The sequence below is a fragment of the Rhincodon typus genome, chromosome 5, assembly GCF_021869965.1.
Source record: "Rhincodon typus isolate 14 chromosome 5, sRhiTyp1.1, whole genome shotgun sequence".
Classification (NCBI taxonomy): domain Eukaryota; kingdom Metazoa; phylum Chordata; class Chondrichthyes; order Orectolobiformes; family Rhincodontidae; genus Rhincodon; species Rhincodon typus.
The window spans coordinates 96,511,534-96,535,714 of NC_063336.1; the positions used below are offsets into that span (position 1 = coordinate 96,511,534).

Below are 24,181 nucleotides of genomic sequence, written 5' to 3' on the forward strand. Positions count from 1 at the left end.
TATTGAGATGGATAGAAAATTGATCAGCAGACAGGGGAAAATAAAAGAATGGAAGGGGGAAACTGTATAGAAACTGATAAAACTCTAATAGATCTAGACAGGTTAGATGCAGAAAGGATGTTCCAATGGTGATGGAATCCAGAACCAGCTTTAAAGATAATGGGTAAATCTTTTAAGACTGTGATGATGAGAAATTTCTTCACCATAGAAAGTGGTTAAGGCCAAAACATAATGCGTTTTCAAGGAGGTGGTAGATATAGCTCATGGATAAAAGATTTAAGCGTTATGGGGGGGGGCGGTGCAGGGCAAGGTTAGGTTGTGTAATTATCAGTAAACATCCCCACTTCTGACTTATGACGGAGCTACAGTCATTGATGAAGCAGCTGAAGATAGTTGGGTCTGGTATACTTTACTGAGGAAGTCTGTGGAGGTGTCCTAGAGCTGAGCTGACTCACTTCCAACAATCACTACAATCTTCATTTCTGGCATGTAAAGCTCTAAGCAGCAGAGACTTTTGCCCTTGATTTCCATTGATTTCAATTTTGCTCAGGCTCCTTGATGCCACTCTCAGTCAAATGTGACCTTAATTTGTCACTCAGTCAAATCTGACCTTGATGACAAGGGCATTCACTCTCATTTCAAGCCACTCGTACATTTGGGCAAAGAGGGATGACAGGTCAGAATTTTACACAGAACATAAAAAGTGCAAAGACTGAAGAAAAGATTAATAAGGAGGGAACATTTAGAGGAAGGAAGTCAACTGCAAACATGTAAATAGATAATAAGAGTTTTTATGAAATTTAAAGAAGAAATCAAAAAAATCAGCAATATTAATATCGGTCCTTTATAAACTGATCCTAGGAATTAATTATGAAAAATAAGGGGATGGCAGATGAAGTGAACAGGTATTTTGCTTTGGTCCTCACTCTTGATATATAAAGTAAGATCCCAGAAATAGCTACAAATCAGGAAATGGAAAAGAGGCAGAAATTCCGTAAAATCACAAAGGAAATGGTATTGAGCAAACTGTTGGAGCAGCAGGATGACAAGACCCCAAATCCGAATGGACTGAATCAGAGAATCTAAAAAGAGCTAGCTAGTTGGCTTTTTTTTTTTAAGTTCCTACATTCAGGGGAGGCTCTTTTTGAATTGAAATTAGTAAATGTAACTGCTTTATTTAAAAAGGGAAAGAGACGGGTATAATTACAGACACACCCTATCTCAATCTACTCAAAACCTCAGTCCATCTCCCTGAATTCTGTACCTACATTCTTGTTCTGCTGAGTGAAGACAGGCATGAAATACTTCTTTAACATCCTACCAATATCCTCCAGCTCCACGCACAGATTGTCCCCTTGGTCCCTTAAGGGCTCTATTCTTTCCCTAATAATCCTCTTCCCCAAAATATATTTACAGATTATCTTGGGATTCACCCTAATTTTACCTGCCGATGTTTTTTCATGCCCTCTCTTTACCCTCCTAATTGCTTAAAGTTTTCCCCCTGCACTATCTTTACTCCACTAGGGCTTTCATTGATTGCTCCCTTTGCATCTGCTAAAAGCCTCTCTTTTCCTTCTTGTCCAGTCCTGATTTTTTTTAAAATTCACTTGTGGGACATGGGCATCGCTGGCTGGCCAGTATTCCCTAGTTGACCTTGAGAAGGTGGTGGTCAGCTGCCTTCTTGAACCGCTACAATCCATGTGCTGCAGGTTGACACACAACACCCTTAGGGAGGAAATTCCAGGATTCTGACCCAGCAAAAGTGAAGGAATGGTGATATATTTTCAAGTCGGGATGCCGAGTGGCTTAGAGGGGAACTTGCAAGTGGTGATACATGCTGCCCTTGTCCTTCTGGATGGAGTGGCTGTGAGTTTGGAAGGTGCTGTCTGAGGATCTTTGGTAAATTTCTGCAGTGAACCTTGTTGGTAGTACAAACTGCGGCTACAAAGTGTTGCTGGTGGAGGGAGTGGATGCGGTGCCAATAAAGCAGGCTGTGGTACACTCTGGATACCAGCCTCGAGTCACACAATGGCCTTCAACCACCACCCTCTGTCTCCTACCACTAAGCCAGTTTTGGATCCATCTTACCAAGTTACCTTGGATCCCATGTGCTTTTACCTTCTATATCAGTCTCTCATGTGAGACCTTGTCAAAGGCTTTGCTCAAATCCATATAAACGACATCTTGAGTGTTGTTAGAGCTGCACCCATCTAGGCAAGTGGGAAGTATGCCACAGAGCCTGGATATTGTCCAGATCTTGTTGCATTTGAACATGACCTACATCAGGATCTGAGGAGTTGCAAATGGTGCTAAACATTGTGCATCTTTAGTGAACATCCTCACTTCTGACCTTATGCTGGGGGCAAGGTCATTGATGAACCATCTGAAAATGGTTAGGCCGAGGACACTAACTGAGGAACTCTTAAACATATTCCTCGACATCAAGGGTCTGTTGGCTTGTTGCTCCTATATTTAACCCTACAATAGACATGTCGAGCTTGTAACTTCCCCATATTCATTTAGAACATCACCATCACACTCCGCACCCGCCCCCACGCCCCCCACCCCTCTGAACACCCTCAGGTTCTGCTGCAGATTTACCCTTAAGTAGCTTTTCCCAGTCTACTTTGGCCAGATCCTGCCTTATTTTAATAAAATATGTCTTAGTTCAATCCACAACCTATTTGTTTTTTTTTTACAGACTACTTCTTTCCTTTTCCATAACAAACTTGAATCACACCATGTTGTCGTTGCTATCACCGAAATGCTCCCGTACCACCACCTTGACCATCTGTCTAGCTTCCATCCCCAGAACTGGGTCTAGTACTGCACTGTCCCTTGTTGTACTTTCCAAGTGCTGATGTAAAAAGTTCTCCTGAATACATTTCAAGAAACCCGCCCCATCTAAACCCTTTACACTATAGCCATCCCAATTAATTTAGGAGCAAATTACTGCAGATGCTGGAACCTGTACTGAAAACAACAAATGCTGGAGATCACAGCAAGTCACACAGCATCCATGGGGAGATAGTAAGCCAACATTTTGAGTCTAGATGACTTTTCATCAGAGCTGACGTGAAGTGTGGAGGGGACAGTGGTGAGGTGTAGAGTGCTGGTGGAGAAAAGACATTGATAGTTCTTTTATCCACCAGCATTCTACACCCCACCATTGCCACACACTGCACCCCCCCCCCCTCAACTGTAGCATAAATGCTGCCCCCCTCCACACTTCATGTCAGCTCTGATAAAGAGTCGCCTAGACTCAAAATGCTGGCTTGCCCTCTCTCCATGGATGTGTCTGACTCGTGATCTCCAACATTTGTTGTTTTCATCCCAATTAATGTTGGGGAAGTTGAAACCCCTAATATAATTACCTTATTGTTACCACACACCTCATTTGTCTACACATCTCAGAATTATAGAGATCTACAGTACAGAAAAATGCTCTTCAGCCCATTGTTTTTGACCGCATGGATGCAATCCCATTTTCCACCACTTGGCCAACAGTCCTGTTGTCAAAAGTACACATCTAAATACTTTGTAAATGTTATGAGGGTTTATGCTTCCCTTTGTCTGAAAAAAAATGTTTTTCCTTACATCTCCTCTCAACTCTCTGCCCCTTACCTTAAATCTATGCCCCAGTCATTGATCCCTCTATCAAGGGGAAAAGTTTCTGTCTGTCTACCCTATCTATGCCCCTCAATTTTATACAACTCAATCATGCCCCCTCTCAAACTCCTCTGCTCTAAGGAAAACAACCTCAGTCTGTCCAATATCTCTTCATAACTGAAGCTCTTCAGCCCAGGCAACATCCCGGTAAATTCCTCTGCACCCTCTCTAGTAGTATCACATCTAGTCCTCTATTGCTCACTGATTGTTTGGGGCCTATAGTTTCCTCCTGTGATAAAATTTAGAACTAGGAGTCATTATGCAAACATAAAAATGGCTGACCAATTTAAGTCAATAATGAAGAGAAATGTTTTCTCACAGATGGCTGAGAGTCTTTGCAATGGTTCCTCAAGAGGTGACAAAAGCAAAGGCTTTGAATATTTATTAGGCAGTAGTAGATAGATAAATTCTTCTTAAGTAAGGAGGTCAAAACATATTAGGGAGTGGTAGAAATGTGAAGTAATCAGACAAGTCATGTTCTCATTGAATGGCAATGTAAGCTTGAGGGTCTGAATGCCCTAATTCTGCTTCTTGTTATTAATGAAATACAAACACAGGATTTAAGAAGATATACTTCATTGTCCAATTTGTTCAGCTGGGCTTTTAAATACTTTTGACTATAAGATGTAGGGGGCCAGAAGTAGGCCAAACAGCCAGTTCAGACTGAGTGATGGGAATATGATAATCCTCAACTCCACTTACCTGCCTTTTTCCCATAACTTTCAATTCCCTTACTGATTCAAAATCTGTTAATCTCAGCTTTGAATATACTAACAACCCAGCCTCTACAGTTTTCTATGATAAACAATTCTGCAGATTTTCCACCCTCTGAGAGACAACACTCCTCCTCACCTCTGCTATAAATGAGTGATCTCTTACTCTGTCATTATGCCCTCTGACCTAGACTCTCTGACAAGAGGAAAGCCCACATCTACCCTGTCAAATTTGCTAAGAATCTTACACATTTGAGTAAAGTCACCTCTCATTCTTCTAATGAATATTTCAATGAATACAGGCCCAAAGTACTCAGCCACTCTTCATAAGACGGTTCTTCCACATCCAGGACCAACCTCATGAACCTTCTCCAGACTGCCACTGTGGCCACTGCATCTTTACTTAGATAATGGGACTAAAACTGTTCACTGCATTCTAAGAGTGGTCTCAGAAGTGTCTTGAACAGTTTTAGCAATACTTCCCTATTTTTATACTCCACTGACTTTGAAATAAAGGTCAATATTCAATTTGCATTTCCTATTACTTGCTAAACCTATATGCTAGCTTTTTGTGATTTGAGAATGAGGACTACCAAATTCCTCTGTAATGCAGCTTTGTACAGTCTCTCAATATATTATTTATATTAGGGAGTGGTAGAAATCTGGAGTAATCAGACCAGTCATGTCCGTGTTATCTATGAGGGATAAGAGCAACGTATTCCCACGGACACTACTCCAATGCATTGCAAAGGACTGTGTAATGTTTACCGAAGCAGACCATGTGCAGAACTGGATGAGACAATGGGGAAAACTTGAGCTGGAATCTGGGGCTGACATAGCAAGTACACAGATCTACGTGTAGCAGTTCAGTGGACAATGAGGTCATCCAGCTCCCTACCAAGCATCATAATCTCACATTTTCACTTTATATTCCAACTGCTAAGTTTTTTGTGCATTCACTTAACCTGTCTGTGTCATCTTCACCACTTGTTTTCCTACTTATTTTTTGTGTTATTCGCAAACTTGCCTATTGTACGTTCACTTTTCTCATCCAATTCATGAATATATAGTATATAGAATTGTGGACCCAGCACTGATCCCAATGGCACACCACTAGTTACAGTTTGCCAAAATTATTCCCTTTATCCCAACTCTCTGTCCTCTATTATTTAGTCAATCCACTACCAATGCTAATGAACTACCTCCAATACCATGTGCTTTCATCTTATTGAGTAGCCTAACATGTGGGACTTTATTGAATGCCTTCTGTAAATTAAAATAGATCACATTCACTGCTTCTATTTGTCTATCCCTTTGTTAGCTCCTCAATGATTTCTAATATATTTGTCAGGCATGATTTTCTTTTTGTGAAGCCAGGTTAATTCTGATTGACCATATTATGTATTACTTAATTGCTCTGCTTTTATATCTTTAAAATAAGCAGTAACATTTTCCCAAGAACAGATGTTAAGCTAACTGGACTCAGTTATCTGCTTTGTTCTGTCTCCTTTCCTTTTTAAATAAGGGTGTCATATTAGCAGTCTGTCAATCCTCCAGGTCTTTTCCAGAATCTAAAGATTTTTGGAAGATTATTGCTGTGCAATCATTATCTTTGGAGCTACTTATTTTAATATCCTAGAACTATCCCATCAGATCCAGGACACTTATCAGTCTTTAGTCCATTAGTTTCCTTAGTACCGTTTCTCCAGTGATAGTTATTGTATTTATTTTCTCTTCTTTTGCTGCTAGATTATTTAGTATTCATGGAATGCTATTAGTGTCTTCTATAGTAAAGACTGATGCAAAGTATTTATTCAACTCCTCTGCCATTTCCTGTTCCCCTACTGCTATTTATCCAGCCTCATTCTCTAAGGCCCTAAGTTCACTTTGGCCTCTCTCACTTTTTATATATTTAAAGAGGCTTCTGCTGTCCATCTTGGTATTACAAATAAGTTTACCCTCAGAGTTTATCATTTTCCCCTTTATAATTTTTTTTGGTCAAACATTGTTGGCTTTTAAAACTTCCTCAATCTTGCTTATTAACATTTTTTGCCACATTATATGTTTTCTCTTTCAATTTGATGCTATTATTAAATCCCCAGTTAACCATGAGTAGCTTATCCCCTTTATAGAATCCCTCTTTCACATTAGGATATGTCATTGCTGTGAGTCATGAACTATTTTCTTGACCGTTTACCATTGTTCCTCAACCATCTTTGCTATTAAACCACTTTCCCAGCCATTCCAGCCAGCTCTTCCATCAATCCTTTGTAATTACCCTTATTTAAGTTTAGCACAGTTTGTTTCTGATCCAAGTTTTCCCTCCCTCAAACTGACTGCTAAATTCTACCACATTATCATCACTGTTTCCTTAGGGATCATTTATTAAACCTGCCGATTACACATCTTTAAGACTTGTTTCAAAAGGGCAGAAATATTTTCAAGGTGGTTAAAATAATTCCTATTATTTATATAAACGACTAATATCTTATGTATATGAACTAAAGAATATCATGGTAGATATAAAATGGATTACAGTGAATTGACAGTAGTCCTGACTCTTCAATCCATTGGATCACCTGTTCTATGTGATCACACAAGAAAAAACTACCCCCCTCCACTAGTTTAGAGCATTTTACTTTTTTTTAATGTAAATGTACGTATTATTAATTACATCTCTTTAACATCTGTTTTCAAAAAAAGGTACGAAAGGAAATGTCTCTTTTCAAATCAATCAACCTTCATGTTGGAAACTTCATTGTATTTCTACGCATCTACATGGGCAACATAATGTCAACTTTTGTTTGTGGACAATGTACAAAGATGGTTTTGCAATCCAAGAGCAATTTCTCTATTATCAATGAACTGAAAACACATGCGCCTTAACATATTTCCAATTGCAAAAGGAGAAAAAAAAATGTATTCTTTTCAATATCACTACTGGCCAAATGTCATCATACAATAAACAAATGTAACAATTTCGATTTTGCTGGTATTAATTGTTACCTAATCAAAAATAAACATTTTCCTGTAAAATTTGTGACTCACCAACACAAATCATTCTTTCTAAAGAAGCTGACCTTCAAGAAAGACAATTTTTTGTGAATTGGTACACTTTTGAAATAGTTAGTCAGTTGTAATGTAGGAGAGATGGCAAACAATTTTTGCACATCTTGGTACCACAAACAGCAATGTGACAGTAACATGTTATCTGCGCTAGTGGGCTTTGATTGAGAGATAAACGCTGGTCAAGAAACAAGGGCTAATTCTCCTGCTCGTTTTCCCAAACAGTGTCATAAGATCTTTGGCATTCACTTGACAGAGTAGAAGTCTCATCCAAAAAATGGCATCTCCAACAGTGCAGCATTCTCAGTACTGTATTGAATTTTCAGCTTGTAGTTTATGCTTACATCTCTGGAATGGGACTTGAACTCTCAATTTTCTGACTCAGATGCAGTAATACTACCAACTGAGCCATGAAAAGACCCTCTTGATTCTTCAAATAATGTCAGTCTCAGAACAGCTTTCTAACATGGCAAACAGTTTTACAAATGAACATAAAGCAGGAACACAAATCTAACTTAATCATTGCTACCATTCATACCATTAGTCACGGGTCTTCTAAATAATTATTATAACCTATAATTGAGGAATTATTTGGTTATTTCTTTGGATTAAATAGCTTAACCATCTCAACTTAGAGTGTGCCAATAAATTGGAGTGATAAGCTAAACTCAAAACAGGTGTAAATTGTGAATTACCACTTGATGGCTAAATAAAACATTTCAAAAAGTTCTGCAAAATAAACTGGTTCTCTGAAGAGTGGCAGACTGACCTAGGCCTGCTTTCACTCTAGATGATCTAACAGAACTAATCTGAGTTCATACAGTTGATGAGTTATGGGTCTTTCACAGCTATGAGACGGCACCAACAATAATATTTACTCATGTTTGACAGCCTAGAATCGGAAGAGAAAAACTAACTGTATACTTCTGACTCAGATGCCTTTTACAATGAAATTTATGTCAATCATGATGAGGGGACTGCACTGAAGAACAAAATGCTGCTCCTCTCAGTTAAGCAGATGGAGGGAAATTTGCACATATAATATGCGTTTTTATGCACTATTCCCCATTTAGCACCAACCTGGCATTTAATCTCCAAACCAGGCATCCTCAGTCATTCTGAAAAGAAAGTGATTACCTAGAATATACAAAAAAAGTTGTTGACTTACAAGTATTCTTCAGGTGCTTCATCCCAAATTATCATTACGTACTAGTCCACGCTGCAAATGTTGGCAGTTTGAGCTGAATCATATTTTCCACACAGTACCTATACACAGGTTTTTCAGTGGAAGTCAGAGAATAGCACTTGAAATGGGAATGTGGGCTGTCATTCTTGACCATTAGTCCAAGAACACCAAGGCTAATAGCTCCCCTCTACAGCTACTTTAGTATAGATTAGGAATCAATATGGAAAACATCAGGCTTCTTTTATGGTATGGCTATTTACTGACTTCACCAACTAAACAATCAGAAGTGCTGAAACAGGAAAACAGAATTTGAGTGGGCTGAATTTCAACTCAAGGTAAAATGAAGAACTTTAATCTTGCTCAGTGCTGCACAGTATTTCCTTTTCCCAACTTCCTTTCACCCTGCTGGACTCAACACTCCTTTCTCTCATTAAGGAATGTTCGGTGTGTCAGCAAAATTTTCCAATTTCCAACAGATGTTAATTAAACTTACAACCAAAACAGAAAACACTGGAAGAAATTCAGAAGGTATGTGGAGAGAGGAACAGAGTTATGGTTCAAGTCTGTGAACTTTTACCAGAATGTTTTAGAGTAGTACTAGCCAGTACCAAGCAGAAGGGTTTCAGAAACAATCTCTGTGTTGAAATAGCTGATCTGATCTAAAGTTAGCCTGGCATTGCTACAAATGCCTTTAATGTTCCAGGAAAGTGCGAGGATAAAAAAAGTCACTCCAAGATTCCCATTCTGAGAAGTGACACCTATTAAAAAGTGATAGGAATGTGAGTAGTAAGTTCTATCTACTGGCAGCATGCACAGAATATTGGAAGCAGACAAGCAGCTGATTAGCATTCATATCAGCAGTTGTTCTGTGCCGTGTAGACACACACAAGTGACAATAGGCAGCATCTCAAAAAGCAAATAGATTTCAGTGATGACAATAAAAGAGACCCACAAGACAGAGGCAGGTGCATCAGGATGATTTTTAATAACTTAAATTGATAGATCATTTCAGTAAGTAGTGGGGAATGACTGGGACTCATGCTTCCAAAAGTATTCCAACCAATTATTACGGACAATGCTCCATAGTAAAAGTACATTGTTACTAACAGTAGAACTGCTTAGAGTTCTACCAGATAATTAGCACAATTCATTTCACTGTCAAATTCTTATTTAATTTAAATTAGCACACAGTCTGTTCTTTAAGTTCAAAGCCATTTAATACAAACTATTTGATAATTCAATTTTTGTAAATTAAATTAATACATTTCTGTTAACAGTTTTAAATTGCTTAAGTCAATATTCCAGATAATTTTACAAAGTAACTAAACAGAATTATTAATAGAAATCTTCAGCAACAGATAGGATAATGATTCACTCGTTAGTTTAACATACATTTTCTCACTGTTGTATGTTATGTCAAAGGGAAAAAATGTCATAGGTTCAGGTGTATTCCAATGTGGTATACCATTAGAATCAATATCAATCATCTGTAATAAAGGATCCTCAAAACTAATAGAAACATTGTGGATGTTAAGAATCAATGCAATCCAATTTATTTAGACTACAAAACTGTGGGTCCCAATAAGATAAATCCTGCATTATCTGCTGCCCCTCAGCAATATCATCTGAAGAGACTGGGTCAGGTCCCACATGTACAATGACGTTAACCAGCTGTATCACTGTATGTCATCACCCCTACTTCTCTGACCCATCTACTTTTCACCATTTCAGACTGCATCTGATACTCTGGATGTGGTTCAATTTCCTCAAATTAAACACGGATGATTAGATTTATTGTTTTCAGCCCCACCTCAAAATTCTTCCGTACAACATCAATAGCATTTTCCCTCCTGGCAATTATGCAAGGTTGAATCATACTGGTTACAACCTCAGCATCTTACTTGATGCACAGTTGAATTTCTGACCCCGTACCCTCTCCAATACACAATCCTCTTCCACTCCACAACATCACTTCCTTCTTAGGTCATCATTAGTAAACACTCTTACCCACTTTCATTTTCAGAGCAGACTATCCCAATTCCTTCTGGTTGGGTTTTTGTCATTCAACCTCCAAAAGACATTGACTTATCCAAAGCCATTGCCTATATCAATTCTTTTATTAAGTTCCACTCAAACACTGCTAGTGCTCATTGGCTATCCAATCATTTTAACTCCATAAGTATCCTACTTTGTCACTTATCCAGTCATATCTCTTTCTAATGTTTGTTTTTTTTACTTGACTGTGTAGTGCCTTGGGGCATATTGCATAATCAATTAAACAAATAAATGCGAGTTGGTGTTAATATTTTGTACTTCTTCCCCAGAAGGAAATTAGATTTCACAAATGTCATATTACATACACTATGCAAGGTTAGTTGCATCTTCAGTATTAAACTTAATTTTCTAGAATGTTTACCATTCTCATATCAAGGCAGATCAGGGGCAAGACCAGTTGATTGGCTTTCCACAGGGGCAGAAATCTCTTGTTATTGTGCTCAGCAGCACCCCAGGGAGGCCGTAGTAGCCTTAGGAAAAACACCTACTGAGTCCCAGGATTTCAGAATAACATTGGCCACAGATAAGTAATGTAAACGGGTGAGATCACAGGATGGGGGTCAAAAGTAGTCAGGGGCAGGAAATTGGTAGCAGTGGCAGGCACATGATCTCAGCAGGATCCCCCCCCAATTCCTGATGTCTTGTCCCTCAATTAGAGGCTGATTGTCTCATCCACAACTGCTTAATGTGGTTAGCTAGCACATGTTTCAGCTGCTCTACATGCCACATGGTAACAGGTCTGTCTGCAGCTACATTAATCCCATTTGTGGTGGGCCATTTACGTGGCCATTAAATGAGCCGTTTAAGGGTCTCAATAGGCAGCAGAATAAGAAAATCAATTACTGACCTTCCCACCTTGAACTAAGTTCTTACAGGAGAGGGAAGATACCAGGGCTCAGGTATGCCACCACTTGCTTAACTAAATGCCTTTCCTGTCAACAGATATCCAATGAACAAAGAAGATTCTGTTCTGCTGGTGGGATTCTGTTCTGCTTTGAATCATAGAAGAAAATCAGCCAGTCAGGATACATTGTATTACAAATTATTGGAACAACAAGTTCTAATCATTACGATAATATTTGAACCCACATGGTGTAGCAGATTGTTTGGTTGGTGTTCTTGTCTCGGCTAAACATCTGTACAGGCTCCTTACCTAAAACAGACTCAACATCCAGTTACAAATGTACTAACTCTCTTGATTAAAAAAAAACTGTGGATGCTGTAAATCAGGGACAAAAACAGACTTGCTAGAAAAACTCAGCAGATCTGGCAGCACCAGACCCGAAAAGTTAACTCTAACTTTTTTCTTCACAGATGCTGCCAGACCTGCTGAGCTTTCCCAGCAACTTCTGCTTTTGTACCAGCTCTCCCAAACTGATTGCAAGACTTGTGATTTCTCAGTCAAATTCAGTCTCACTCATGATCTTGCAAGAGGTATCTGAAATCTCAGGACTTTTCTGATGTTTAATTTGCTCAGGGAACTGGTTGCCATCTGTGTGCTGGTCAACAATTTGGTTGCAGAGATTAGCTTAGCGTGACCTCGAAGCTACAGCTGGCATATTCTTTTAAGAAGAGATATATGGGAGGTCTTTTGGCACCATATGTATGGAAACAGAAAGTAAGTGTGTATGAGAGAGAGAGAGAAAAAAAATCACACGGGGAAGCGGTTGAGAGTGGTCTTTAACTTTTCATCCAAATTTACATTTCCATATCACCGCTCCACTACTCGAACACCCAGCTTTTCAATTCTTTATTGATAGCCTGTCATTTTATTAGCCTGCCATTCCTTCACCCAGACTGCAGCCTGTTGATGTCCAGAAGCCTTTTAAAGTTATGAAACAAAATCAAAAATTGCTGGCAATTACCAGCAATTTGTGTTTTTGTTTCAGATCTCCAGCACCTGCACTTCTTTACTTTGTTTTACCTTTTAAAGTGAAGTCATTGCCTCTCATTCGGAGCTTCCCAGAGCTAATGAGATGGTGCATGCTCTGTGTCCAGGCAGAGGTCCTGGACCTCACCATCCCACTGCCACACAGGCAATTCTGCAGGCCCTGACACTGCCACTCAACTTGACCACAGTTCATCCAGCACCACCTTCAGCAGAAGCACGGGTCTGGTGCCACATCCCGTGGCACAGGGTTGTGCAGGAAAGCACTCTTGGAGGTGAGGTCAGGTGTACTGGACAGTGGCCCCAGCATTCTGGCACAGGACACAGTCTTGACCTTCTATTCCAGCAACATCCACATTTGTAGTAATCTGTCACAGCTCCTCCTTTCCATTAGTGCTGCCCTACTTTACTGATAAGTGATTTACATTCACAGCAGTGCTGTAAATGGCAACAAATCACAACTGTGGTATTGTGTCTTCTTTTAGATGGGCCGATAAGGAAAACAGTAGCTTGCTGCTATAGTCACCAAACAAAATAGAGAAACTGGAGTTGTTCTCTCTACAGCAGAGGGGCTAAGAAGAGACCGAATATAGTATGCAGAGCTATGAAGGGTTTTATGGGGAAACAAAAAACAGTTTTCAGTGGCAGCAGGATGAGCAACAAGAAAACATAGATATAAGGAGATTGGTAGAAGAAGCAGAAGGGTGAGAATTTTTTTTTTTTTTTTTTTAAACACAGCAAATTGATATGACCTGGTACGTGTAAAGAATAGTGGAAGCAGATTCAACAATAACTTTAAAACATATGTTGGATAAATATTTGAAGGGCAACCATTTTTAGGAGTTTTGCCCTCTTCAACACAAAGCCTATTGAGGTACAGTCTTGCATTACGAGTAGTGCAGAATTAAAAACTGTGTATGTGGTACTAAAAGAGAGCAAACTGGACTTTACATGAAGTATTTGTTGTTCTATCCAAGCATGCCAATTTGTACATTTAAATTGTTTTACTACAAGTATAACTTAAAAGTGATCTAAGGTTTTTGGAGTAGTTCTGTAGCTCGGGTTGTGGATGTTGAGGTTGGTTGGCTTGCCGAGCTGGTTTGTTATTCCGCAGACGTTTCGTTACCGTGCTTGGTAACATTCTCAGTGCAGCCTCTGATGAAGCGTCGGTGTGTTTTGCCTCCGTCGGTGTGGCACTCCACGAAGCATGCTATTATTAAACACATTGAACTCGACCCCATATACATTCCACTACGGAGGAAACTTGGAAGTGAGGCAATCCATCGCAACAGACCCCAGAGTTTAAAACCAGACGGGAAAACACACCGACGCTTCATCAGAGGCTGCACTGAAGATGTTACCAAGCACGACAACGAATCGTCTGCGGAACAACTCGGCGAGCCAGCCAACCAACCTTAAGAGTGATCTTCAAAATTGATAGTTAAAGTTTTTACATCTTATGGGGAGGAAGCAGATACATATTGGGACAAAAGGTATTACAATTTAGTACATAATAGAATAATAGTCATTTCTCGATTGTTTATATGAACTTAACTTCCATCAAAGTAATCAGAATATCTTAAATTTTAGCGTAATAATAAGTACACTACAGCAGATAAATAAATAGATAAATATAATAAATATATTAATGCAATAAGAAGGGACATGTGGATTAGGTTTCTTCCTTTTGGGAGAAGTACTGTTTCAACCATTGCTGGCTATGGTGGGAGTTCCAATATTAACGTAATATCTGCTTATTTTTATCCTAAAACAAATTGAAGTGTTTAACACGAAATTACTTGTTTTTTTAAGTGCAATGACTGGTGTTGCAGAGGCAAATGGATCTATTTGATGTCTGCAATGACCCATAAACAATTCCCACCGTGAAAGATCAGGGCACCAGTTCTTCTGTGGAATGGAATGAAGTACACACACTGCCAGGATATCATAACATGCTACATTACTTCGAATACTGGGACAAAATCATCAATATTCCTAGAGTGAAGCCAGCTACAACCCCAGTTTAATATCTCATCTGAAGGTCTGCAGTTGTCGCAATGCAGCAGTGTAGGGGGTATGTCAGTCTCATTTACGGACTCAAACCATAGTTTATAAAAAGCATGCTTGACGAGGATTGATCATATACTCTTCTGCACAAGGCATGAAAAGCAAGCTGAAAGACAATGCGTTACAAACATATGATATAAGAGATACCTCTTAATCCTCCATTCACAGATGGCTGTGTAAGTTGTGGTCCGGGTGAGGGCTTTTGTGATTCTTTGGCCTGCAGAATTAAAATTCAAAGATGAGGTTGATCAGAACAATCACTTACTTCCTCAGCGATGGTGAACCCAGGACACAAGGGCAAAAGGAAAGCTGAAGAATTTGCAACCATCTTCAACCTGAACATTCAAGTGGATGATTTATCTAAGTCTACCTCTCAGGTTCACACCAGCAGTGATGCCTGTCTTTAGCCAATTTGATTTACTTCACGTAGTAACAAGAAGTTGCTGAGCACATCAAATATAGCAAAGATTTATAGTCCATGATATCATCCTTTCTATAATGGTCGATAGGAGCACGGATAAGCTAATTAGCCCTTTAAGCCTGTTCAGTCATTGAATGAGATTATGGTTGATCTGTATCCTAACTCCATATACCTGCAACATCCTTTATGACATGTGGACAACAGTCCTCCATCAGAGATAATAGGAACCGCTGATGCTGGAGAATCTGAGACAACAAGGTGTAGAGCTGGATGAACGCAGCAGGCCAAGCAGCATCAGAGGAGCAGGAAAGCTGATGTTTCGAAAAGCATTTGTGAAGAAGGGTCTAGACCCGAAACGTCAGCTTTCCTGCTCCTCTGATGCTGCTTGGCCTGCTATGTTCATCCAGCTCTACACCTTGTTGTCTCAGTCCGCTATTAGTCTTAGATTTAGCATGAATAGTTGATCTAACATCAATTTGCGAAGAGTTCCAAATATCTACCACCCCTTCTCTGTAGAAGTCTTCCTTAATTTCACTCCTCAAAGGTCTGCCTCTAATTTTTAGACTTTGCATCTAGCCCCAAACTCCTGAGCCAACGGAAATTGGTTTAGTAGTTGACCAAGTGGAAAATTGTTCCATATATTCATCCAGAAAAATTCAAATCTGACCAATTGGCAAGTTCAACTGCCTGGACAATTGTTCCTTTGAAACAATGAAGGATAATATGGTTTAATATTGGTAATAATACTATCGGTATAATATTAATAGTTAAAAATAAAACATAGAAGTACTACAGGACAAAAGAAAACATATTAAAATCAAAAAATAATCCAAATATTGGCTTTGCAGTAGCAAATTTATCTTGAAAGCGTTCAGAAAATAGTAAAATGGTACCCCAGATCACTGTAAGCTCAGAAAAAATTAAAATCTGATACACTCCATGATTCAGAAATATCAAGGATGCACAGTGATGTATATAATTTCAAAGATGGGCAGAATCAGGTGAAGCAAATTGACCAGGGAAAACTTTGCTAAACAAGACTTCAGTAAAGGTCAAGTCACCTTGTTTATATAGGCATTGGTTCGGGTTCGATTCCAAACTCGGGCAATTGTCTGTGTGGAGTTTGCATGTTCTCCCTATGTCTGCGTGGGTTTCTGGGTGCTCCGGTTTCCTCCCACAGTCCAAAGATGTGCAGGCCAGGTGGGTTGGCCATGCTAAATTGCCCCGTAGTGTTCAGGAATGTGTAGACTAGGCGGGTTATAAGGGGATAGGTCTGGGTGGGATGCTCTGAGGGTCAGTGTACACTTGTTGGGCTGAATGGCCTGCTTCCACACTGTACGGATTCTATTCATCGTGGAAAGCCAACTTGGTTGCAGCAAGATCCCACAAGCAATGAGAGTAGGGACTAGATGATCAATTTTAGAGATTGTTGACTAGGGATAAATTTGGACAGGAAGCCAGGAAAATCTCCATGATTTTTGAACAGTTCCATTAAATATTTTCTGTCCATGTGATATGGCAAATGAGGATTTGATTCACCATCTCATCTGAAAGACATTACTCTCCAGTACATTATAATCATCAGCCTAGTTTTTGTGCTCAAGTCTCTGAATTATGGAATGACCAACTCAGAGGGAAGAAGTGTATCACCAACTGAACTAAGGTAAATGTCAGAAAGAGAAAGGCTTTTCCACATGCTTGGAGCCAGTTATCCTAAAGATATGATAATAGAAGATAGGCAACTTTTTTATTCTTCTGGATTTGAATTAAGTAACAAACTGTTGCATCTGTTGTTCACTTTTTAATTAACATATAAATGAAAGATCAGTCTCACGTGCTCTAAACGAAACATACACTCCAATTTTGTACATGATAAAACGTAACACAAACCTTTGCTTGTGCTCTTCTTACTTTTTTCTTATTTTCACGCTGTTCTTCCTTCTGGTACTGCTCATCGAATGTATTCAATATGTCATACAACTCATGGGCTACAGCTGGAGGCTCAACATCGCCATACAAAATTGAACATGCTCGGATGTCCTCGCAGTAAAACCTAGGTAAACAATATTGACATGGACCAACATATTTTAGACTAGCAATGTCTGCATTACGCACTGATTCCTCTACTTTTATTCACTTCATAAATGTAAAACTATTGTACAAATGACAACCTATAATGTCATACAGTACATTATAGGCATGTACTACAATACATTTATTAAGAACTTAAAAATGTAGACCTAAATGTCACATCACATGTCAATTTAGATAAGCAAGAAAGCATCAGTCATAGAAATGTATAGTACTTAAGTAAATCATTCAGCTCGGTTCATGTTTAGCAATTCCATGAGACAGCTTTCTACTTAGTCCTATTCCCTTGCCCTGTCCCCATTTTTTTTTTTTTTTAACAAGTGTTTATTTTTCAAGTATGGGCACATTCATACAAAATTAATACCAAAACAAAGGGGACTCAAAGCAATTCATTTCATAATATGTACTCTGACGTTAAGAAAGAGGCCCACAGTTATTTTGTGTTGTATAGACTGAATTATGTGCACCATGACAAGTAACATGTAACCAGATCAAACTGTCCCTGAAGAGTAAAGTTAAAGGAAAGATCAATACGTTGGAGGAAGCATTTCTGCTTTGTCCCAAAATTGGGAAATTGCACCCAAAATGGAGTTACCATGCAGGCAAGACAACAATGGTAGTATTCTACTATATAAGTGAATGAGATGACCTAGGAGTCTTCAACATTGTCTTTTAATCTGATGCTTGAAGCTTCAAGGAATAAAAGATTCTTCCAGCTGAGCACCACTCCATGTTCTTCCTCAGCAGATGAATCCTCTGTATTAAACATCACTTCGAGGAAGCACAATGAGTCACATGGATGTGAAATGTACTCTGGCGGGGAGACCAATGTCATTCCCCAAATGCAGCTCAGCAATACCACTACTGGTCAAGCTAGTTGACTGCTGGAGGACTTAGCTTCAAGACCCCTTGAGGGCATGAGCGTGCCTGCCACAGATGACAGAGCCTTCATTAGGTAAAAACTTTTTAGGCCTCATCTTCAATAATCTTGCCATTGTAGGAACATCAAATCATGTCAGTACTGGTAGGAGTAACCATCACTATCCCACTAGAGATAAAAACCCATCTTCACACTGAGTATTTTTCCGTCAAGTTGTGTGGCAGTACTACCATGCTAAATGGGATTGTTTCAGGATAAATATAGCAGCTCAAAACTGGACACCCATTAGTCAGTTTAAGGTGAAATTGGCATTGTCCCAGAGGAACACAGGGCTGCGCCCTCATTCGAGGGAGATGACTGGTGATGAATTTAACCTGAGGGTCACCACACCTCAAAAAAAGGGCAGAGATAATAGGAACTGCAGATGCTGGAGAATCTGAGATAACAAGGTGTAGAGCTGGATGAACACAGCAGGCCAAGCAGCATCAGAGGAGCAGGAAGGTTGACGTTTTGGGCCTAGACCCTTCTTCAGGAAAAAGGTCTCAAAAAAAGGTCAAATGTCTAGAAAGTGGGATCTTCATGTTTACCTCAGCCAGCACAGGATATGAGCCCATGCTTTTGGTAACATTCTGTATCGCAAACTAGCCATCCATTCAACTGAACTAATTGACCCCATTATGCCATCAGCATCAGAACTGTATTCTGCAAAATCCATAACCTCATGATTCAGGGTATATTTGTCTTTACACTTGCTATCAAGGCAAAGGACCAACCTTGTTTCAATGAGCAATGCGGAACAGCATGCCACAAAAATCATCAGATGATCTAAAAATGTGATGTCAAACTGGTGCAGCTACAATTCAGGAGTACAGGAATACTTAACAGTAGAAGCTTATAGAAAGAGCTGGGTATTCTCATAACCAACTAGATATGAGCTCTGCAGTCCTAAGGCAATGAGTTGCAAATGGTCATGGACAATTAAACAACTAAAGGAGGAAAAGGTCCTCCAAACATTCCCCTCCTCATTGATGAAAGGGATTAGCCTGTCAGTACAAAAGACAAGGTTTCTTCATTTGCAATCATCTTCAACAGAAACGTCAATGGAATGGACAATCTCAGCCTCTATCAGAGATTGCAACTAAATTACTTGAAGAAAAAAGCAAGCTGAATCAATTCCTAGTTCTATTGGTGTACATTAATCAATTTATTGGCATAGCAAATATTTTAATGAGTAAACAATTAAAATGTGCCTGCCATCTACAAAAAGAAAACCCAATTTAAGAGCCTTGAAATACCAACATAATAACACAAGCTCAAAAAGAAATAATTTTTGACAAACCATTTTCAATTAAAATGTATGAAATAATGAGCATCTCGAAACATATTTCTACTAGAGTACAATTTGTAAACCAGGAGCTGATTCTAACGATCTAGTTTGAAATAAGTCTTTTGCAGGTATTGGATTCTCATAATTTTGATTTTGACTCATGATCATTTGTGTGGGCGGTGCCAGCAAAAGACATATTCCGGAGTAGATCTTTCGAATCAGTTAATGGGTTATAAATCATATTCGAGTAGAAATATGTTTGGAGATTCTCTCCATTTAATACATTTTAAGTGAAGATGTTATATCAAAAATGATTTATTCTTAGAACAAATGTTATTGCAGTGTGGAATGAGTTGTTATTATTAATGAAACATTTTGTAACATGCAAGCCCTATAAGTCATGTGCGAGTCAATAATAACGGTGTTCATTTTCTTTGTTAACTTTGGAGACTTGGACAACCCACAGCAGGCACCTGACACCATTCCAGAAATAGCACAAAGAGTGCCTTTGCAAGATGCTCCAAATCCCGTGGCAAGAAAGATAGTCCAACAGATAGTCCTTCATCAAAGCACTAACCACTCAAAACCAACCCAGCTGGGCAGGACACATAGCTTGCATACCTGACAATAAATTCCCGAAGCATTGCTCTGATCAGAATTGGTTCTGACTACAGCAGAAGCGCTTGCTGAAAGCATTCCTGAAGGTCAAAAATGACCACCAACTCATAGGCAATCCTGGCTTGTGATTGAATGAAATGGAGATGATTCATCTGACAAGTGACTAAACACACTGAGAGACTTTGTTGGTTTCAAGGAGTAGGTAAATATGGCTTTTAGAGCTTAAAAGGATCATAGGATATGGGGTGGAAGTAGGAACAGGGTACTGAGTTGAATGATCAACCACAATCATGTTAAATGGTGCAGCAGGCTCGAAGGACCGAATGGCGTATTCCTGTTCCTATTTCCTATGTTTCTAAATTTCAAAGAATGAGCAGAGGCAAAGTTGAGTCATTGGTAGTAGCATGCAAACCTCCAGACAGTTCATTCACTGAGTTCTTAAAGGACCATCTACCCAACCTATGACAGAGTATGCAAATCTCAGATTGGATTTACAGCTGACTAAAAAATCTTGTAGCACAGTCATATAAGTCCCTTCCTCTAACCAGAAGCTTACCACTTCAGAACTTGATGGCCATATAAGTTTCGCTACACCGCAGCCAAACAGGTTGATTATAAATTTCTAAATCCTTCTGGCATGCATTTGGGAGGCAGAAAGAGCGGAGCTGTTTCCTGGTCAGTCATAGCGCTGTGGTAGCTTCAGTACATCAATCTCTCCACATTAAAACATTTCATGTGCATGTTTGTGCATTTATCAAAAGTCACTGTCATGTACACACACACAGACATACATAAATAAAGACAGACAAAGTGTTAGGTGAAAATATATGTGAAATATACAAGATTATACAAATGCACATATCAATGCAATTAACATATGGGGAATGTGGATATTCCTCTTTGGATAGTCTAAATTGAGATGTGTGAAATGGTCACCACAGTTATGTGTTTTGTCACCACTTGATGTCTCTCTTACATCTCCTTCTGGATTTGCTTACTCATCATGTGATAAGTTCCAGACAGAACCTGCATTCTGTGACTCTGCAGTCACAGTCATAGAGATATACAGCACAGAAACAGGCAGTGTGTCAACATAAATGTAATTTTATTTTTGTACAATATATTATACATATCTGACAGAATACTTCAACTGAAGAACATTTTTTGGCTCTAACTACAACTTACTTGCGATTGGTCTCTTTTCTTTCAATCAAGTAAGATCCTTCTAATGATATTCCAGCAAACAACCCACGTGACTTGCAGTATGTGTAGACAGCTGCTGTATTTCTAACAGCAACGTCTCCCTCGAAGTTTCTGAAAACAATAAACACCTGGTAAAATACGTATTAATTTGAAAAATACATTAGAAGGTACCAAGACAACAAGGTGCAGAGCTGGATGAACACAGCAGGCCAAGCAGCATCATAGGAGCAGAAAGGCTGACGTTTCGGGCCGAGACCCTTCATCAGAAATGGGGGAGGGGAAGGGGGTTCTGAAATAAATAGGGAGAGAGGGGGAGGCGGATAGAAGATGGATAGAGGAGAGGATAGATGGAGAGGAAACAGACAGGTCGAAGAGGTGGGGATGGAGCCAGGAAAGGTGAGTGTAGGTGGGGAGTTAGGGAGGGGATAGGTCAGTCCAGGGAGGACGGACAGGTCAAGTGGGCGGGATGAGGTTAGTAGGTAGGAGATGGGGGTGCGGCTTGAGGTGGGAGGAGGGGATAGATGGGAGGAAGAACAGGTTAGGGAGGCGGGGACGAGCTGGACTGGTTTTGGGATGTGGTAGAGGGGAGGGGAGATTTTGAAGCTTGTGAAATCCACATTGATACCATTGGGCTGCAGGGTTCCCAAGCGGAATATGAGTTGCTGTTCCTGCAACCTTCGGGTGGCATCGTTGTGGCACTGCAGGAGGCCCAGGATGGACATGTCGCCTGAGGAATGGGAGGGGGAGTTGAAATGGTTCGCGACTGGGGGGTGTCTCCCACATTTCCCGCAACTCATCCCTCACACCCCGTCCCTGCAATAAGAACCAGAAAAGAATCCCCCTCGTCCTCACGCACCACCCCACCAACCTCCAGATCCAACGCATCATCCTCCGACACTTCCGCCATCTGCAATCTGACCCCACCACCAAAGACATTTTTCCCTTCCCACCCTTATCTGCTTTCCAGAGGGACCACTCTCTCCGTGACTCCCTTGTCCGCTCCACACTGCCTTCCAGCCCCACCACACCCGGCACTTTTCCCTGCAACCGCAGGAAGTGCTACACCTGCCCCCATACCTCCTCCCTCACCCCCATCCCAGGCCCCAAGAAGACTTTCCACATCAACCAGATGTTCACTTGCACATCTGCCAATGTGGTATACTGCATCCGCTGTACCCGTTGTGGCCTCCTTTACATCGGGGAAACCATGCGGAGGCTCGGGGACCGCTTTGCAGAACACCTACGCTCGGTTCGCAATAAACAACTGCACCTCCCAGTCGCGAACCATTTCAACTCCCCCTCCCATTCCTCAGACGACATGTCCATCCTGGTCCTCCTGCAGTGCCACAACGATGCCACCCGAAGGTTGCAGGAACAGCAACTCATATTCCGCTTGGGAACCCTGCAGCCCAATGGTATCAATGTGGATTTCACAAGCTTCAAAATCTCCCCTCCCCATACTGCATCCCAAAACCAGTCCAGCTCGTCCCCGCCTCCCTAACCTGTCCTTCCTCCCACCTATCCCCTCCTCCCACCTCAAGCCACACCCCCATCTCCTACCTACTAACCTCATCCCGCCCACTTGACCTGTCCGTCCTCCCTGGACTGACCTATCCCCTCCCTAACTCCCCACCTACACTCACCTTTCCTGGCTCCATCCCCACCTCTTCGACCTGTCTGTTTCCTCTCCACCTATCCTCTCCTCTATCCATCTTCTATCCGCCTCCCCCTCTCTCCCTATTTATTTCAGAACCCCCTTCCCCTCCCCCATTTCTGATGAAGGGTCTAGGCCCGAAACGTCTGCCTTTCTGCTCCTATGATGCTGCTTGGCCTGCTGTGTTCATCCAGCTCTGCACCTTGTTGTCTCGGATTCTCCAGCATCTGCAGTTCCTACTATCTTTGAAGGTACCAATTCAGGTTTTGTTCAGTCACAGTGGCATCAGACTTAGTTCAGTTGTACATCTGAGTCAACATGTTCTAGGCCCATTCCAGAAACTCAGGCACATTAGCTAAGATTATACATTTAGCTCAATATTGCCAAGGCCTTCAATGAGTGTTAAACTAGGAGACCATATACACAATCACTCGGATATAAAAGATTCCGTGGCACTATTCCAACAGTAAAAATATTGCTATACAAATGCAAGTACTTTCTTTAATAAAGAAAAGACTTTGTGAAAGATGAGGACTTATGGGTTGTGAATATTTAATTTTCTCTTTTAATAATATTTAAATATAACATCAGGGGTCATAATGTTTACATAAAGTTTCATCAGAACTTCAAAGTTTATAAGGATGGTAAGATACCATCACTATGTCACTGATTTGATTTACTGCTATAAATTAATTCCCCACCTCACTTTCAACTCCACCACTTGTGATTACACCTCTATCTCTACACTGCTACTGAACTCCTCATTTGACATGAAGTGACAGATCAGCAAGAATTTTCACCAACTCAAGATAATCAAGACAAACTCTACCGTACATTGTTTCTGCTGGAAACATTGCACTCCACAAATCTCTTTTCTACCTATATGCTCAAGACAAATTCAACACTTCAAAATCATGAAGTTCTGTCTGATAATTAAGTTGTGATTCAAACCCACGTTTCAGCCCCCATCAAGAGCCTATTTCTTCCTGTGATAAACCAGTCTCTTCCACCCAAAACAAACTTTCATTGTCTCTGGATGGCTCAATTCCTCTGAAGATTGCCTTGTTCCTTATTCTTACTTTTCAACCTGTCCAAAACTCAATCAGTGCTTCATATAACTGCAGTTTGGCCCAAAAACCACCAAACACAGATCCCACAAAGTTGTGCTGCTGTAATATCACAGTTGTTAAGATCTTCTGATATAACAGGGTGTAGAGCTGGATGAACACAGCAGACCAAGCAGCATCAGAGGAGCAGGAAAGCTGACGTTTCGGGTCGAGACCCTTCTTCAGAAAATTGTGAAAACGCCACTTCCGCCACCTCCAGCAAGATGCCAGTACCAG

The 24,181-nt window shown here is 40.3% G+C and overlaps 1 protein-coding gene across 1 annotated transcript in view; it reads right to left on the minus strand.

The window, feature by feature from the left end:
• sh3yl1 (SH3 and SYLF domain containing 1) overlaps positions 1-24,181 on the minus strand; it is a 268,561-nt gene that overhangs the window by 164,221 nt on the left and 80,159 nt on the right. Inside the window, exons 6-8 of the mRNA XM_048596658.1 lie at positions 21,167-21,295; positions 16,956-17,118; positions 14,792-14,861 (exon numbers count right to left, since the gene is read on the minus strand). Coding sequence (XP_048452615.1) covers positions 14,792-14,861; positions 16,956-17,118; positions 21,167-21,295 — 362 coding nt within the window. The remainder of the gene's footprint in view (positions 1-14,791; positions 14,862-16,955; positions 17,119-21,166; positions 21,296-24,181) is intronic.